The sequence below is a fragment of the Zootoca vivipara genome, chromosome 15 (genome assembly GCF_965207765.1).
Source record: "Zootoca vivipara chromosome 15, rZooViv2.hap1.1, whole genome shotgun sequence".
NCBI classification, from domain to species: Eukaryota; Metazoa; Chordata; class Lepidosauria; order Squamata; family Lacertidae; genus Zootoca; species Zootoca vivipara.
Genome location: NC_142598.1, coordinates 8,316,678 through 8,334,575, shown reverse-complemented (window position 1 = coordinate 8,334,575; position 17,898 = coordinate 8,316,678). Strand labels below are relative to the sequence as shown.

At 45.5% G+C, this 17,898-nt stretch overlaps 1 protein-coding gene across 4 annotated transcripts in view; it reads left to right on the top strand.

Moving 5' to 3' along the window:
* The first annotated feature begins 1,714 nt into the window (after positions 1-1,714).
* DENND1C (DENN domain containing 1C) overlaps positions 1,715-17,898 on the top strand; it is a 50,452-nt gene continuing 34,268 nt past the window's right edge. Inside the window, exons 1-7 of one of the 4 annotated variants that reach the window (XM_088658333.1) lie at positions 1,715-2,261; positions 6,125-6,189; positions 12,683-12,726; positions 13,631-13,680; positions 14,834-14,953; positions 16,973-17,042; positions 17,175-17,255. In XM_088658333.1, the coding sequence (XP_088514459.1) occupies positions 2,245-2,261; positions 6,125-6,189; positions 12,683-12,726; positions 13,631-13,680; positions 14,834-14,953; positions 16,973-17,042; positions 17,175-17,255 (447 nt within the window). In that variant the 5' untranslated portion in view covers positions 1,715-2,244. Of the gene's footprint in view, positions 2,262-6,124; positions 6,190-7,048; positions 8,048-12,682; positions 12,727-13,630; positions 13,681-14,833; positions 14,954-16,972; positions 17,043-17,174; positions 17,256-17,898 lie in introns of those variants that run through there. The other 3 variants (XM_060268703.2, XM_060268702.2, XM_088658334.1) reach the window with 3 other exon arrangements.

Sequence of the window (17,898 nt, the reverse complement as noted above, 5' to 3'; positions counted from 1 at the left end):
GCCGGTCCAGGAACTGTTGACGAAGGTCGGCGTAAAGATTACAATGAAAAACCATATGTAGAAGGCTTTCCACCTGAGCGTCATGACAGAGACAGATCCTCTCATCCTTCGCCCTGCCCGAGAATCTTCCCCACAGGAGGTTCGATGGATTTGCGTTGAATCTGGCCAACGAAAATGCCCTTCTTTCTTGTGGGTTCAGTAGGAAGTCAAGATAATTAGGTTTTGTTTCATGAGCCCACGGGAGGTGGAAAAGAAGGGGGGAACATGTTGTGCCTGCTGCCGCTATAAGATCCTGCCTCTCAATGTCTTAAGCATATTGGGCGCCCTGGCGCCGTGGTGTGAAGATCGCTCCGGCGCGCCCCCCCCACCCTGTTTCCCACCGTGGCTGTCTGGCGGGCGCAGCACCGCTGCAGCGGGCACAGCCATGTGGCGCCCCCCCTGGCGGCCCAGCGCCCTGGCGCCCTGCGCCACCCCGCCTTGCCTTAGAGCTGGCCCTGTTTAGATTGTATTTGAGAGACAATTGTAAACAATTGGCATCGTTAGTAGGGCTACAAGAAGTTTTGTAAGGTTAGAGATATCAATTATTATCAATATGATGTTTAAATGGTGTATTTAAGATTCGGATTTAAGGGAAATAACAACAACAACAACAACAACAACAACAACAACAACAAATGCAATATTAGAGTATAATTAGGAAAACCATTAGTTGAGAAGGAGGGAAGTCTCAGGCCAAGAGGTTTTTATATATTATATGTAAGATGGCGTTTTGTCAATTTTTAAAAATAAATTTCAATAAAAATTATTTTTTTAAAAAAATTGTCTTCCATGAACACAGTCTTAAATAGGTGACTGTGGAGGCCAATTCTGGATCCACACGTCCTTCCACAGTGGGGACATTGGTTTCCAGGTGGGAGTTGATCACGGTGTGGATTTGCCAAGCGTGCCTTCCTCTTAGCACGTTTCTCCCTTTCTCTCCAAACTTGACCAGTCCAACGAAGTTGATGTTGAATAATCACTGCTTTGACACTGGTGATCTTTGCCTCTTCCAGTACACTAACATTAGTTCTCCTGTTTTCCCAAGTGATATGCAAACATTTTCAGAGACACCGTTGATGGAATCTTTCGAGGAGTTGGAGATGGCATTTATAAGTGGCCCATGTTTCACAAGCATACAGTAAGGTTGGTAGTACAATAGCTTTGTAAACAAGCATTTTGGTTTTCCTGCAAATGTCCTAGTCCTCAAACACTCTGCACTTCAATTGGGAGAAAGCTGCACTCGCAGAGCTCAGGCGATGCTGGATTTCGGCATCAATGCCGGCCCTTGTGGAAAGATAACTGCTTAGGTAGGAGAAGTGATTGACACTTTCCAGCATTACACCATTGAGTTGGATTTGTGGCACTGCAGAGGGCTTGTTTTATGCTTGTTGATGCAGCACTTTGGTTTTTTGGATGTTGAGTGATAGCCCAAGCTTTTCGTAAGCTTCTGCGAAGATATTTAGGATGGTTTGGAGGACATCCTTTGAGTGTGCACACACTATGTTGTCATCAGCATACCGTACAGCCCCCACCTCCCTGCTGTTTCTTGACAGCCAGCTGCAAAAATGTGGACTTCCTTCTTTTTGCTGGCTCCACATTTAGACAGCCACACTGTTTCTCCTTTCTCACACGCACACAAGTAGGGCGTGCAGTAGCTAATAGCCACCAGTTACCAAAGGCTGATCCAAAAGCACTGGGAGGAGGTAATGGTGCTGATCCAAAGAGGATGCAGGCAATGATTCTTGCAACTCTCTAAATGCCTCCAAGCACCACAAAAGCAGGAGTGGAGAAAGACCGCATTGCCAGCAGAAACATCCCTTTCCTCCTTTCCCTTTTGTCAAAAAGGGCTAAGCTGATCCAAAATTCTGCTCGGCCCTCGGAATCTGCCGCTGACCTTGCTTGAAGGTCCAGGTGAGCAAAAAGAAAAGAGCAGGACTCAACAAACAAGCACCCATCCCCACCCCCACAAGCTTCCACCCTTGCAATGAGCTAAGGCAGTCACAGGCCTCATACTTCCTCTAACAAAAAGCCACAAAGGAAATGCCCTGCATGTGTGTTTTTTCTTTCTTTTTAATGCACCAGACTTAGCCCTAGAGAGATGATTTGTCCGTTTTCAGGGCTTCAGTCCACTTGTTCAGATGCAAGGAAAGATAGTCCACCGTGGTGCTTCAGCAGATGACAATGTGATGGAATGAGCCAAGGACGATGGGATCCCGGATCAAGTAAGAACATGGTGGGCTGCAGGGTGGGGCTTCGTGTCGGCAAAGCCTGCTCACCTTCACTTTCCTTCAGTTTTAATTCTTCCATACAGCAAAGTAAATCAGGATCTACCTGAAACCTTTTCCTACCCCAACTGATCTGAGAGTTGGATCCCACTAGAATACTTTGCAATGCTGGAGGACGTGTTGTGGGCCAATTCTTCAAGTTGTCTGTCGCTGGGATAATTAATTGCTGATTCAGGCCACAATCTCTTGGCTTGTAAACAGTTTTAGGTCCAGGGTGAACAGCCTAGATGCTGCTAGACTACAGCTTCCATTAGCATTATTCCATTATTACCAGTGGCCATGCTGGCAGGAGTTGATGGACACTGGAGTTCAACATCTGTAGGTTCACAGTTGTCCACTCCGGTCTTAGGAGGTCATTGTGTATGGTGGGATTCTGGAAGAATCAACAGTCCTTGGGTTACTAGAGCCAAGACATACTTCACAGACAATACCGGTAGGATAGGAACAGATAGGATAGCCATTTATTTGTCTTCAGAAACTACCGGTAGGATAGGAACAGATCGGATAGCCATTTATTTGTCTTCAGAAACTGGCCATGGTAACAAGGCTATCTCCTGCAAGGCACTTTGCTCTTTCTGTGCCCCAGCCAGTATTTTGTTTTCTGTTGGTGCCACTGATGATATATTGTCTGTTCAGAATGGCAGCTACTTTTTCCAGATTCTCTTGACCTGTTCTGGTACCTGATATCACTTTTTAACCAAAGAGAACCAGGAAGAATAGTAGAAATCTTATCCAGTCTGGTATCTCCAAGGCACAACATTCCTGGCATGAAATCCAGCTCAGGTACTTCAAATAGGCTGCCTATTATTGAATAACTTAGGTGCACACAGACTTGTTTGTTGCTTCAGTTGCGAGGGGCACAATTAACATTTCTGCCCCACTCACCCCAGTCTACCATTTCATGCCTTCTGATTGCCTCTTTATTCCTGACATGTTGGAGCAAAGCAAACTAAAGTCTGGCAACTCCGATTCAAGAAAGGAAATACTCTGAGCATGTGCAGTTTCACATTTCAAACTCACTTATATCACAGCACCCTCATGACCGCAGGAATAAAATATTGTTTGCTTCATTGATCCAAAAAAAATATTTTTTTTAACCTAGGAATAAGCACCATTTTGCAAGGAAAGGGTAAATCTATTTGTAAGGCAAAATTTTAAAAAATGAGCATGTGTAACCATGCATATACCTGATCAGGGAAAACACACCTTCTGCACATGCAGTCAAAGTGCCAAATAGCCACTGTTTTTGGAGACAAATGGTGTATATCTGATCTGATAGGGGAAACGGGGAGATTAACTCCTATGCTACTTTTGTTTTATGTGATTGAGGATAAGAACGATATAGGCTTAGAAATTACTAGTACAGAGGTCCTGTTTAACGTTGCAAAGATAGTGTGGGCTACATGCTAGAATATGGAAATCTCAGCAGCCTGCATCTAATTGGGAATAGTTATTAAACTCCTTGGAACTGATATAAATGGACAAATTAACCAAACTGATATGAAGGAGAGAGAGTAGACTCTGAAGTGTTAACTTTACACAGAGAAAGGGACCTATTTTGCAGATTGTTAAAATATATTATATGGAAATGTAAGGCTGGAGACTTCAGATATTAAGAATTAAGTTTGACTCTATCATTTTTGGTTCGGTTTGATCATGATGAAGTCACAGAATGTTGGGAATCAGATGATGATCATGATTATTTATTGAATTTATACACTGCTTTATACCCGGAGGTCTCAGGGAGGTTCATAGAACAAAATCAAAATATAAAACCACTATATATATATATATATATATATATATATATATATATATAGTCAAAATAAAAATAACAACCGAATAACACCCCCCAAAAAAAACCCATACAGTGTTTTAAAAGTGCATAATAATATAATAATAATAAATTTTATTTATACCCCGCCCTCCCCGGCCAAGACCAGGCTCAGGGTGGCTAACGCCAGGTATAAAAACAATTGTTTAAAATACAACTTAAAATGCAGCCTCATTTCAGTGGAAGCTCAGATCAAAACTGCTTGGGGGGAGAAAACGTCAAATCTTCACCAAGGCCAACTATCCAGACTGGTCCTACATGGGCCAGAAAACAGCCAGGGAAGTCCCCAAATAGGGGTTCCATCACAGAAGGAAAAAGGAAAGAGGAGGAGGGGATCAAGCTGATTCCAAGCCAAAGGCCAGGCGGAACAACTCTGTCTTAAAAGCCCTGCGGAAAGAAATCTGATCCCGCAGGGCCCTGGTCTCATGAGACAGAGCGTTCCACCAGGCCGGAGCCAATGTTGAAAAGGCCCTGATTCTGGTTGAGGTTAATCTGACTTCCTTAGGGCCCAGGACCTCTAGAGTGTTGCTATTTATGGACCTTAAGGTGCTCCCCAGGGCATACCAGGAGAGGCAGTCCCATAGGTATGAGGATCCTAGGATGTAAATCAGACCAACCAAAGGCCTGGTTAAAAAGGAAAGTTTTTGCCTGGCGCCTATAGGTGTATAATGAAGGTACCAGGTGAACTTCCCTGGGAAGAGAAGAACATTCCACAGACAGGGAGCCACTGCAGAGAAGGCCCCGTTCTTTTGTTGCCACCCTCCAGACCTCTCGAGGAGGAGGCACACGAAGAAGGGCCTCAGAAGATGATCTCAGGGTCCGGGTAGGTTGATATGGAAAGAGGCGGTCCTTGAGGTCCTGAGGTCCTGAGCCTTTTAAGGCTTTATAGGTCAGAACCAGCACTAAAAATGCATACCCACAAACACGGGATGTGTGACAAAACGTTGCAGTATTTCCTCACCTCCTGCCTGATCAACGCCCTTGCCAGTCTATTGCACCTTCCTCTTTCCCCTACAACCCAGTATCTTGCTTTTATTTTCCAATATGACAGACAACATTTTGCGGCTATTGAGGGTGGGATGGGAGGGGATCTTTTTGGAGGGGTGCCTTATGGTGTGTCTTTTTTTTTAATACCTCTGCAAACCTTGGCGTTTACCAGAGCATGCAGATATCTCCCTGTTATCTCTCAGAGCCTTCTATTGCTGTCAGCACACTCCACCTGAGTTCAATATCACAGGAAGTGTGTGTGAATATACTATATTTGCTCTGGTTCGTCATCACACTATTTCCAAGGGTCTAAAGGCAGGAGCGGGTTAAGAAGAAGTGGGCAGGAATGCGGGGAAAGGGGGTGCCTCGTGTCTGTAGTAAATGATTGCAGGGGTTAAGGGAAGACGGGAGAGAGAAAAGGGTCTCTCGGTGTGTGTGGTGGATTTAATTCTTTGGAGATGGTGGGGGGAGAGAAAGGAGAAGGAATTAAGGGAGGGTAAGGGTGGCATTTGGAGGAATGAGGGAGAATATGAGAGACAGAAAGTTGTGTGTGTGAGAGAGAGAGAGCTTTAGGGTCCTGGTGATCTGGGTAAGAAAGCTGGAGAGGAGGAGGAATTGAGAAGGAGCCTGGCCCACCCATGAGGCGGGGTGAGGCCATTGCCTCAGGCAGGAGAGACCCATGAGATGGCAGCCCCATTGGTGCCCAAGCCACCCCGCCACTGTCGCCACCAGTGGAGAAGCAACACGGGCATTGGCAGTGGATTCCTTTGGGGGCTCATGAGAACTCTTCAAAATATTGTGAGATCTCGTACGCCCCATGAGATCCTGCCAGAACTCGTTGCTGCTTTGCCCATGCAGAGAGAGAGACTTCCCCATCCTTGTAAATATTGTCCAAGAAATCCACGGGTCTGCTCAAAGCTCTTCTTCTTGCCTCTCCTTACCAGCTCTGAGTTCCTTGGTCCCTCTTCTCTCTCCTCAGGGAAAACCCTCAGAAAATATTTGATCTGTTCTTTGAAGCTGCCTGTCCAACGCTTGCGGATGATGGTGAGTCTCGTCTGTGGTGGGAAGCGGTGCTTTTGGGGTGGGATGTTTGTGTATCAGTGGGCCAGATTTTTAGGAGGCTCCAGGTAGCCCTTGCTGGGGGGAGGTGGGTTGAGACCCACCCCAATTCAAAGGTGAGTCCTATCCCTTTCTGTCTCACTGCTACCTCATCCACATCCCAATCACAAAATCATAGAATTGTAGCATTGGAAGGGGCCCTGAGGATCACCCAGTCCAGCCCCCTGCAGTGCAGGAACATGCAGCTGCCCCGTACAGGGTTGGATTTAGGTTTAATGAGGCCCTAAGCTACTGAAGGCCAGGGACGCAGGTGGTGCTGTGGGTTAAACCACAGAGCCTAGGGCTTGCCGATCAGAAGGTCGGCGGTTCGAATCCCTGCGACGGGGTGAGCTCCCGTTGTTCGGTCCCTGCTCCTGCCAACCTAGGAGTTCAAAAGCATGAAGTGCAAGTAGATAAATAGGTACCACTCCGGCGGGAAGGTAAACGGCATTTCTGTGCACTGCTCTGGTTCGCCAGAAGCGGCTTTGTCATGCTGGCCACATGACCTGGAAGCTGTACGCCGGCTCCCTCGGCCTATAGAGCGAGATGAGCGCCGCAACCCCAGAGTCGGTCACGACTGGACCTAATGGTCAGGGGTCCCTTTACTTTTAAGCTACTGAAGGTAATGGGGCCCTTTGTATGTCTAGCTGTCCTTTGTCAACAACAAATTGTCGCTGTTTTTTGTGTTGAATATACGCTATATGGTAATTTATGGACCTAATAGGTATCTAAAGCCATTTGCACATAACAAAATATGTATTTTATCAAAGTAATTGTTGAACTGAAATGCAATTAAGAAGAATATATTAATAGTGAAATCATTATTAAGCCCTAGCTTAAAATAATTTTTTATTCATAAAAAACTTAATAATGCAAACACATTGGCATTTGGCAATAACAAAAGTTCCTTTAGAAACACAATTTACAAAGACTCATAATCTAGTCTCTAGAAACTTGCTATAACATGAAATAATAATAGATGTAAATATATGATGCAAACTACTAATAATTATAAATAGCAGAATTTAGGCATCCTATATATAGAAATGAGCAAACCAGTGATATTTTAGGGAGCCGGCTAGCAGGCGGGGCCCATGACTTACATCATAGAATCCTACACAACCCAAAACACTGTTGCTGTACGTCGGCTTTATTTTATTTGTTTTTATCTTATATTTTGGAAATGTACATCCAGGTGTTTTTTTCTTTACATTTTTTTGGGGCCCCCAAGAGAGTGGGGCCCTAAGCTATAGCTTGTTTAGCTTATACATAAATCTGGCACTGGCCCCATACAGGGATCGAACCTGCAAGCTTGGTGTTATCAGCACCAAGCTCTAGCCAACTGAGCTATCCATGGGGTTGTATCCAGTTCTGTCCCTGCAGCCCCAACATTGCAGGGCTGGGAGACCCTCCAGAGCAGATTTAGGAAGAACACAGAGATGGGGCTGCAGGTGAATTCCTGGACATTGCTCCCCTCCCCATGCCATTGCCAGCTGAGTGACATTTTTGAAACTACCCATTACCTGTGGTGGTCAAAGGAAGTAAAAGGAAGCCACAGCAGTCAAAGTGCTTAGTTCAGCAGCTAGAATTGGTTTGAGGTTGTCTATTTTCGGGTTGCTTACATGGCGCTTCCTACAAACTTCTCTCATGGTGGAATGAAATCCTGCACAATGTGGAGAAAATGGGCCAAATATAATTTTTCTCCCCTCTCTCAGCACCAGTGGATTAGTATTAGATGCAGAACGGAGAAAACAGAGCGTTTCTTTGCACAGCACAGCAAATAATTAACAAATGGACCTCGAAGGTGCAATATATTTATTTTCACGTAACATTTCTACATCACTTGACTTGTACATCAGGTGGAAGATTACAATACATTAAAACATGCAAGAAGTTAAAATAAGAAAACAGATTAAATTCACACCAGCATTTCTAAGTATCTGGGTAGGGGTGCCTAAACAAGAATGTTTTCAGCGGGAGCTGAAAAATATGGCGGTAGCAATTGGCTTAAAGGTAAAGAGACCCCTGACCATTAGGTCCAGTCGTGACCGACTCTGGGGTTGCGGTGCTCATCTCGCGTTATTGGCTGAGGAAGCCGGTGTACAGCTTCCAGGTCATGTGGCCAGCACGACAAAGAATGGAGTTGGTCAAGGGAGCCGTGGACTCAAAAAGGTTGGAAACTTCTGACGTAAGGAAACTGGTGTCCCTATCCACCTGCGCCTCTTCCAGTTCCAGGTGTCCCTATTTGACAGAGATAGTACTTAATTTATGTGCCCCCTTCCCCTTGCTGCTGTGGTTTTCTCCAGATGGCTTAAAATGACTGTTGGATGGCTGTTAAAAATAAGAAAGAGAGGGGGAAAGGGAAGTCTCCGCTTAAGCTGTTCTACTCAAGGAAGCCGGCAAGGGAGAAACCCCGTCTCTGCCCAGAGGCAGCGCGAAACTCTTTCCTCATGTCCCATCCGGTTCTCTCCTTCCTGTCTGCGTGTGCAGGTTAGTCTGTGCAACTGAGGTGCAGGGTCTCATGCGTGCCTGGAAGCCAGGCCTCGAATCTCAGCTGCGCCTCTTCAGTGGTGAGGGAAATGTGCACATCTTCAGCCTGGAGGCATTTTCTGTCGGCTGTCGCCGCTTTCTAGCACTGAAAACCGGTTTCAGAGTTAGGCAGTCCTGGCCAAATTCAAACCATGTACAGTAGCTTGCAAAAGCTAATCAAGGTACTGGGCCTCATGGTTCACCGTACAGAGAGCTTCTCATTTAGGGCATCTCTGCTCTCGGGTTTTGTCAAATGGGTTTCTATTACACACGAGACAGAGGGGGAACTGCACTATTCCTAGCACGTCACAAATGAAAATAGATGTTTTTGTAACATCCTATTCGTACAAGGACTGTCTTCCTTTACTCTTTGAAAAATCAGTTGTGCACAGGGCTTTTGGAGCAAAGAGATGTTAGTGAACTGACCATAAAACTGCTTAAAATAATATTTAATTTTACGACCTCTGATTTGCATAGGACGGGGGTGGGTTCTGGAGGAGGGTGGAGTTTGAGATGTCTGCTTGAGGGTCTCTGGCTGATGATGCACTGTCCCATTTTGCTCTAATGAGAGCCCTCCTTTGCCTGATTCTTTCAACCGGAGATAATTAGGGATTGAATCTGGCTTCCGGTTGGCCGCGCCATCTTGATCGGTCGGGGGTCCGTTCTGCAGAGCGGACTTCGGCGCTTCAGAGGTGGAGGGAATCGTTCCAGCGAAACGAACCCTCCTAAAAAGCCCCAAATCGAGCTTTTTGGGGACAGATTTTGTCTGGCGGCGCCATTTGCGGGCTCTCTCTTTCCCGGATCGGCTTTGTTTAAGCCCCCGAGAGCGAGGAGGTGAACCGCAGCGGACAGACTTAGATTGCTACTCTGAGAGCGCGAAGCTGCGTGACTGGAAGGTGGAGGCGGTCAATTCTTCTACGAAAATTCAGCAATAGATCGGACTGTGGGTAATTGGACTTTTTGGAATTAAAAATTATGGAAATTTGCTTGCGGAAGAGAGGTTCTAAAAATGGAAGCTGACCTCCTTCTAATGATTGCAGCAAGAAGCAGTTAAGAAAATACCCGTTGCCAGGATAAAATTGGATTTGTTGTGTTTATGTATCTGCAAGAACTGAACTGAACTCCCCTTTTGTGGCAGGGATAAGGGGAGAAGTGTGTAATTTATTAAAATCCCTGCAATTTGGGTAATTGAGGAGAGAAAAGCCTCTTCTTGCCGCTGGAATCAGCAGCCCGGACGGACTCAGCGAGACTTGTGAAAGGAGGGAGAGTTGAAACAATGTTGATAAGTTGAACTGCAAGAATCATCTACGAAAACTCCCTCTGGATACTGTAATTACAATTTGGAAATAAGTAACTGATTTTTTTTTAACTTGAGGATATATTGTAACCAGTTTGGAAAATGGCGATGGAATGAAGAAATGTAACCACTTCCTGTGCTTTGGAACAACACTGTGTCCTTGACAGGAGTATAAAAAATGTCAACATGCGAGTATGCCGCTGGATTCAAGGAAAGAACTTTGAGACTCTTATGGGAACTTAGAATTGGACCATATTAAGACAATTTGCAATTAGGAGAGATGAAACAACTTCTCCAAAGAGACAAGGGGAAAAAAATGTTGGATGAAGAGATCAAAGAAGAAATTGATGAAGAACAAGAAGTATGTCAACTTTCGTGTCAGGAGGAAGTTTGCCATGAGAAGAAAGAGGGAAAAGTCTTCAATCAAGCATATCAGAGAAACAGTGCCCCCATAGAAGGGAGAGCACAAATTATGTTTGGACTTCAGAATTCCCATAAGGAACAAAGACTGGTGGAGAAGATTAATCACAATGAACGGAACATTCAAATAAGAAAAGGGCAACAGGGAGGGAATGGAAAATTTGGGCATGTAAAACATTGCAGAAAGGGAGTGGGGTGAAGGGGAAAAGGATGTTATGTTTAAAGGCTGGTCAAAATGGTTTTGAAACTGGTTTGTGGACTTTGGAGCTCGCTGAATCGAGAAGGGATATGCTGTGAACAGGGGGGGAAGAGTCTAAGTTAGAAAGAAAAGATATAAAATAGAATAAGAAAATAAGTTTTGGCATGAGTGTTCTTGGAGAAAAATTCAGGCAAGGGAGGAGAAGTAGAGGATAGTGAAGGTTAAAGTGTTTTTTAGATTAGAAATGGGAATATTAGTATAGCTTTTAGAAAATTGAATTGGAAGGGATAGCTGGGTGCTTCACCCGCCCCTATGAGTCGTCTCCGTTCTGGGATCCCTTGGTAGCAGGGGGGGTTTCCAGAGTGGGGGGGGGACGGGGGCGGGGGGGAGGATCCAGCTGGAAAAGAACCAGCCCCTGCTTGTCTTCCACATTCTGGAAACTCTCAGTGGCAGGGAGAGTTCTGGGGTGCGGGGGGAAGGAGGGAATGGAAGGAAATAAATAAATATAAAAATTAATAGATAATTTGATTAAATGGCTAAATAGATAAACATAAGTTTAACGAGATTGGAATAGTTTGTGAATAGTAAAACTGTAAACTGTTAAAGGTGATTTGGCAAATGAAAATCAATAAGGGGGGGGGTCTGGGCAAGCCCATGGGATAACATTTAGGAAAAATGATTAGGTTTTAAATTTTTGGTGTTAGTGTTTGATTTAGCGTGTTTTATTTTGTTTTTATTTGTATTTTTAATGTCTTTTTTCGATATTTTTTTCTTTTGTGTTGTGAAGAGAATTATGTTGGGACAATTATGGATAGATTTATGTATGTGAATTATTGTAAAATCTAATAAAAATATTTTTTTTTAAAAAGAGATAATTAGGGATTGAATCTGGGACCTTTTGCATTGCTCTCCACTGCAGACCCTCAGAGGGAATAAATATCCTGGCATTGTATGTCCATGGGTATGCATTTACATGTATTATTGTCAAGCTGCATCCACCCGGGGGGGGGGGGCGGGGAGCTGCAAACTAAACAACTTTGTGTAGGTGTGTATGCATAATTGCATTTTTTTTTCAAAAATGCATTCTCAGCATCTCCTCTAGACTAGAGGTTGAAAGAAATGAGACAGAACAGGAACCATGCTTTCACGGGGATAGGTGACAGAAAACGGGTCCTGTTTCTGTTAAAAAACAACAGTGGGAGCAAGTGAAACCTACAGAAGTGGGCCTCAGCTAATCAATGGTGGATGCAGAAGGGCTGTAGCTCAGGCAACTGCTTTGAATGTAGCAGATCTCAGGTTCAATGCTCATTCCCACTTTTGCTTGCCCCATATTTTGATTACGTACTGATGCATTCCTCCGGGTCTGAGAGCTTTTCTTCCTGTTCCATGGCTGTGCCTTGCAAAAATCAGATCTCACCCACTGAATCAGATCTCATCAGAAGTGCAGACAAGCCAAAGCTTAGCTTTTGATTCAATGGGTAAAGTTGGATTTTCGCAGGCACAGCCATGGAACAACAAGGAAAGCTCTTGTACTTGGGGGAATTAATTGGTATCCAATACTATCAAAATATGGGGCGAGCAAAAGTGTGGGTGAGTCTGCCGGTATCTCCAGGTAGCTGGGAAAGACTCCTGCCTGAAAGTCTGGAAGAGCCACTGAGAACCCAAGGCTAGCCAATAGGGTGCCCTCCAGATGCAGATGAACACCAGCACCCATCAGCACCTTGATCCCTGGTCAGGGTGAATGATGGGAGCTTAAATCCAGCAACAGTTGGAAGGAACCATGTTGGCTGCCTCTGCTACAGACAGCTCTGAGCTAGATGGGCCCAGTGGTCTAACTCCGTAACAAGGCAGCTTCCTATGTTCCTAATATACAGTGGCAATCATGAGTCCTGTGGCCTGTCGCAAGCGAGCTTGGCTCTCCTATAAATCCATCTGAAATTGGCTATGTCTTTGTTCCATATGCTGACTGACTTCTGCTCTCTTTCCCTGTGCAGATCCTAAAGTGCTTAGACAGTTCCCTCCGGAGTTCGATGACCAGGTCAGTCCCCCTTTGCACAATTGCTGCCCAACTCCACTCTGCATTCCAAAATCATTGCTAGCATGTGCTCAAGAGTCACCAGCTTTTTCTTCTTCTTCTTCTTCTTCTTCTTCTTCTTCTTCTTCTTCTTCTTCTTCTTCTTCTTCTTCTTCTTCTTCTTCTTCTTCTTCTTCTGGATTTGGGGAAACAACCCGACACACAGAAATTAAACGGGTGAATCTTTTCCTGGCATGAAGATAAAATGGGAGCAATTAAACAGCTTATACAGGTAGAAGCTAAAGGCATTGGAAGATATTAAATAGAGACCATTCATTCACACTGCCTTGTAGGCTAGTAACTTGGAAACACAGAAGACTTCCCAATTTGCAGGCTGCAAAGCAAGCTGGCTGCTGTGCCAGTCCACTTGCATGAAATATCACTAAGAAATGGATTTTGGAGGAACGTTGTGGAGTATCTGGAAACAGCCCTAGACACTTTGCCCGGTAGATAGGTGCACACACACTCCATATAAGCCCAAGGGTGGGGATTTACAGTCCAGCAACATCTGGAGGGTGTGCTGTGGTTCAGGACGATGGGAGCAGCTGTCCATCAACATCTGGAGGGCAACCGTTCCCCCTCACTCTTGGTTCTAAGCAGGTGGGGAAGCACCGCATGCTTTGTAAATGATTGGCATTCAGCTTGCAAAGGAGGCCATGGCTGCGGTGCTACTTGCCTGGGACTCAGCCCCATGGAACTGGGGTGGGCACTTCTAGGAAGACTTGCCTAGGATTATGCTGTCAATTCAGATCATTCTGTACGTGCACCAGGCTCCTCCTTGGCAACCGAAGGTTTTTCTCAAGGTGCCTATAAGTTTGTCTGCTGGATTCAGACTGAAATAACCGAGGATCCTTCTTTCTTCCTGTAGGATTCAGTCCAGATGCTGCCCAAGTTTTGCTTCCCCTTTGATGTCGAAAGGTATGAATGGGGACTCTCTGGGCACTTGATGTGTGCCAAGCTTGCACCCTTGCAACTTAGGTTCACCAGCTCTTGAAACCAGCTGTTGGAAGCGGTGCCTTTGGCAGCAATATGATGTGCAGAGCGCCACACAACAAGAAACATTATTTGCTGATTTCTACAGATAAAATTGCTGTTGGTCACAATAGTACTTTTCTCCTGGTCAATTAGCAACCCTCATGAAGCCCCCTCTTTCTTTGTAGCTCCCCACCTTCACCCAGCTGGAAACAGCACCCCAGCGATCGGGATCAATCCTTGTGTAACAAGTTTCCCTTGTAATGGACCTGCAGAAGTCTTCCCAGCATTGGAGGGATCTTTTTGTCCTCTGCTTCACATTGACAAACCATTCTCTCCCATTCCAACTACAGATGTACCTTGGAAGTCAAACGGAATCCGTTCCGGAAGTCCGTTCTACTTCCAAAACGTTCAGCAACCAAAGTGTGGCTTTTGATTGGTTGCAGGAAGCTCCTGCAGCCAATCAGAAGCCACGGAAGCCCTGTTGGACGTTCAGCTTCCAAAAGAACGGTCGAAAACCAGAACACTCACTTCCGGTTTTCGATCGTTCGAGAGCCGGAACGTTGGACTCCCAAGGTGTTCAGGAGCCTAGGTACGACTGTATTATAAGGTCAGAAGTTCCCACATGCAGGTACGTACGTCCTTTGATCTCTTTATTGAACAACACAACACCTGTTATTTTGGCTGCGAACTGTATGTGATGAACTACCTGCATGGAAACGTTTTGTGTTTGGGGGTGATAGGAAGCCTCCGTCTGGAAATAAGAAAAAAATTACGGTAATAGCTTTTACACATTGCACAATGATATAAGGTGCTATCATGCCCCCTCCCTACTCACCTTTTTTGCCCTGCATAAAAATGTGCTATAGACCTGTGTGGCTACCTCTTTCTTAGCCTATCGGCCTGACTATATGGAGAATATTATCTCCTCCTGCTTTCATATGACATTTAAACAATTGCTTTGTGCATTCATCCCACTGGGTTTTGCCTACCAAAACATATGTGCTACAGTATTAGCAGTTTGTCGCTTTAGCCGACTTATTGCATTCTTTCTCCAAAACGGCACTCCCTTACCCAGTCTCCCCACTTCTTTGTTAAGGGTTATGGAGAGCCCCACGATCCAACATTTCACTTTTGTACTCACCGATATGGACGGAAAGCAACGCTTTGGTTTCTGCCGCTTGGCCGTGGCCTTCCGCACCTGCCTGTGTATCCTCAGGTAGGACGGTTTGTTCTTCCTCAGCCTCTTCTCATGGATGGGAATTTTCATGTCACTGGGGGAAGCATTTTCTTGGTGTGGATTGACCCCAAAACTTACAAAACTTTTTGACCCACTGGGTGTCAGGGCTGGAGTCGGATGCAGATCAGCACAAAGAAGCAGAGTCCGTTGTCAGTGAAGTTAACGCTTTATTCAAAGAAATGGCCTACAACTCAGCAAGGCTTCCCAGCAGGTCTTGCTCCTATTGAACAGTTGCCAGGACTGAAGGTTCCTGCCTTCCATCCCCTTAAGGCTCCTCATCTCCTGGATGTTTGGTCTCTTGTTCCTCTGGTCTCTTGTTCTGCCCTCCTCATTATTCTGCTCAGTCTTGGAGACCAGGGGAGAGGGGAGCTTGTAACAGCAGGAGAGGAAGACTCCCGGGATTCTTCAGCAGCCTCTTGAACCCCACATCTGCTTCAGCTCCAGAGTCTGAACTGCTCCCTGTCACAGGCTCTCCTTGCCCCCTAAACCCTGCTGCCTCTTCAGCATCCAGCCCCCTTCCCAATCTTCTCCCTTTGACCTCTCCTCAGTGTCCCACCAGAAATCCCCAGGCTCTGAGCCCTCCCCTTCTGGGGGTTCCCTTGGAGGTTCTCCAGCTGCCGTCTCCCACCATTCCTCATTGTTCAGCCAGATCCTGACCATAGCTGTCAACCCTCCCTTTTTTTGGCGGGAAACTCCCTTATTCCAAGCCACAGCTGACAACCTTCCCTTTTTTCTGCCCGGACACTGAGGTCCAGTGCCGAGGGCCTTCTGGCGGTTCCCTCGCTACGAGAAGCTAAGTTACAGGGAACCAGGCAGAGGGCCTTCTCGGTAGTGGCACCCACCCTGTGGAATGCCCTCCCACCAGAGGTCAAAGAAAACAACAATTACCAGACCTTTAGAAGGCATCTTAAGGCAGCCCTGTTTAGGGAAGCTTTTAATGTTTGATGGATTTCTGTATTTTAATGTTTTGTTGGAAGCCGCCCAGAGTGGCTGGGGGAACCCGGCCAGATGGGCGGGGTATAAATAATAAATTATTATTATTATTATTATTATTATTATTATTATTATTTGCTGGAAATTCCCTTATTCCAGCGCCGTTTCCCACTGCTATCCTGGATTGTTACCGTAGATATACCATAGACCAGGCATAGGCAACCTTGGCTCTCCAGATGCTTTGGAACTACAACTCCCATGATCCCTAGCTAACAGGGCCAGTGGTCAGGGATCATGGGAGTTGTAGTTCCAAAGCATCTGGAGAGCCAAGGTTGCCTATGCCTGCCATAGACTGTCCCCGGGACAGGTGAGGCTGCTGATCCCTTATTTTCAAACCCGAAAGTTGACAGCTATGACCCTGACATCTGGTGTTGCTGAACTACAACTCCCATGAGCCCCACCCAGCGTCGTCAGTGGCCAGGGGTGATGGGCATAGTAGTTTAACAAGATCTGGAGGGCAGAGGTTCCCCACACCTGGACTAACCAGAAGTGCAGGCAGGTGCAAGCCGTTGCAGAAGCCCAGTTGCCACTGAGTTACCCATGTTCTTCTCCACTAAGTTGGCACGGGGCCAATTTCACTTCTCTATGCCCTTTAAAAATGTGGCCCTTTTGAGGGGAGCTGTTATTGGGTGGTTGTTTTTTATTTTGATTATATATATTCTGGTTTTTTATGTCGATCTTTTCTGTGAACCGCCCTGAGACCTCCGAGTATAAGGTGGTATATCAATTTAATAAATAATAAAAATAAAGTTCTAATTAGACACCCTGGCTAAGGAAGTGCAGGAAAATGAAGTCCGTCCCCCCTCCTCCTACAGATGTATATATATATAAGACATGTATGCCTTGAAGCCCAGCACGGATTCTTCTGACTAGCCGTGACTGCCTGGCCCGGGGGTCTTTGCCAACCGGGGAGGGCAGGGACTGGACAATGGAAGCTTCTAGCATGAAGCATGTGCTACCCTTTGCTTGGTCAGTTGTGCCCCCTGATGCTGATTCTCTTTGCAGCTATGTGCCCTGGTTTGAAGTTTTCTACAAGATCTTGAACTACATTGCAGACAGCTTGGCCAAGCAGCAGGTGAGGGCAGAAATTCTGGATTCCTTGCAGAGCCCAGCAAGTTGCCCTGTGCTGTTCCCACCCACCCTCACCCCAGTTTCCTGGCATTTCCATTCAGACACCAATCTCTGCCTTTATCTCCTCTCTCACTAGTTCACAGAGGTGGATGAGTTCTTGTCTGCACTTCATCTCCATCCTGTGCCTGACCTGAGCAGCCCCATCAGCCTTGAATTTGTAAGTCCTCACCTCTCTGACACAGAGGAATCTGCTCCTATAGATATGCAAAAATCTCAAAACAGCTGAGCTTTGAGTCCTGTTGCCATGATTTGTTGTTTTCCTGGTCGGGCCTTTAAACAACTGTGTGGGCTTCCGGTGAGGGATGGAGGCACTCCAAGAATCTTTGCATTTTGCAGGACCCCTGAGGTGCCACCATCCCTGCATATATACACAGGAAAGAGTTAGTGGGGAGGGTGATAATTATTGGAATCTTTCTTCCCCCACTTCATTCCAGGGGGGAATTCCTGCCTCTGAAGTTGAAATTTGCATTAGGAGGGAATTTTCCCCACCTCCAAGAGGTGCGAATGGAGAGTTTCCCTCAATACATTGTCTTTTTTTTTAAGTTTTAAAAATATACTTTATTTATCTTTTAAAAAATGTTTACAGAACTGGTAGGTAATCATCAATACGTAAATCATATAAATCATAAATATATCAAATCCACTCATCCAACATAAAATTAAGTAAATCATATAAATCATAAATGCTTCAAATCCACTCATCCAACATAATATAACAGATAGATACAAAATCATAATAATTCACTCACATAATAACAAATTAAATTTCAAGAAACATACACGAAAAAAAGAAAGAAGGA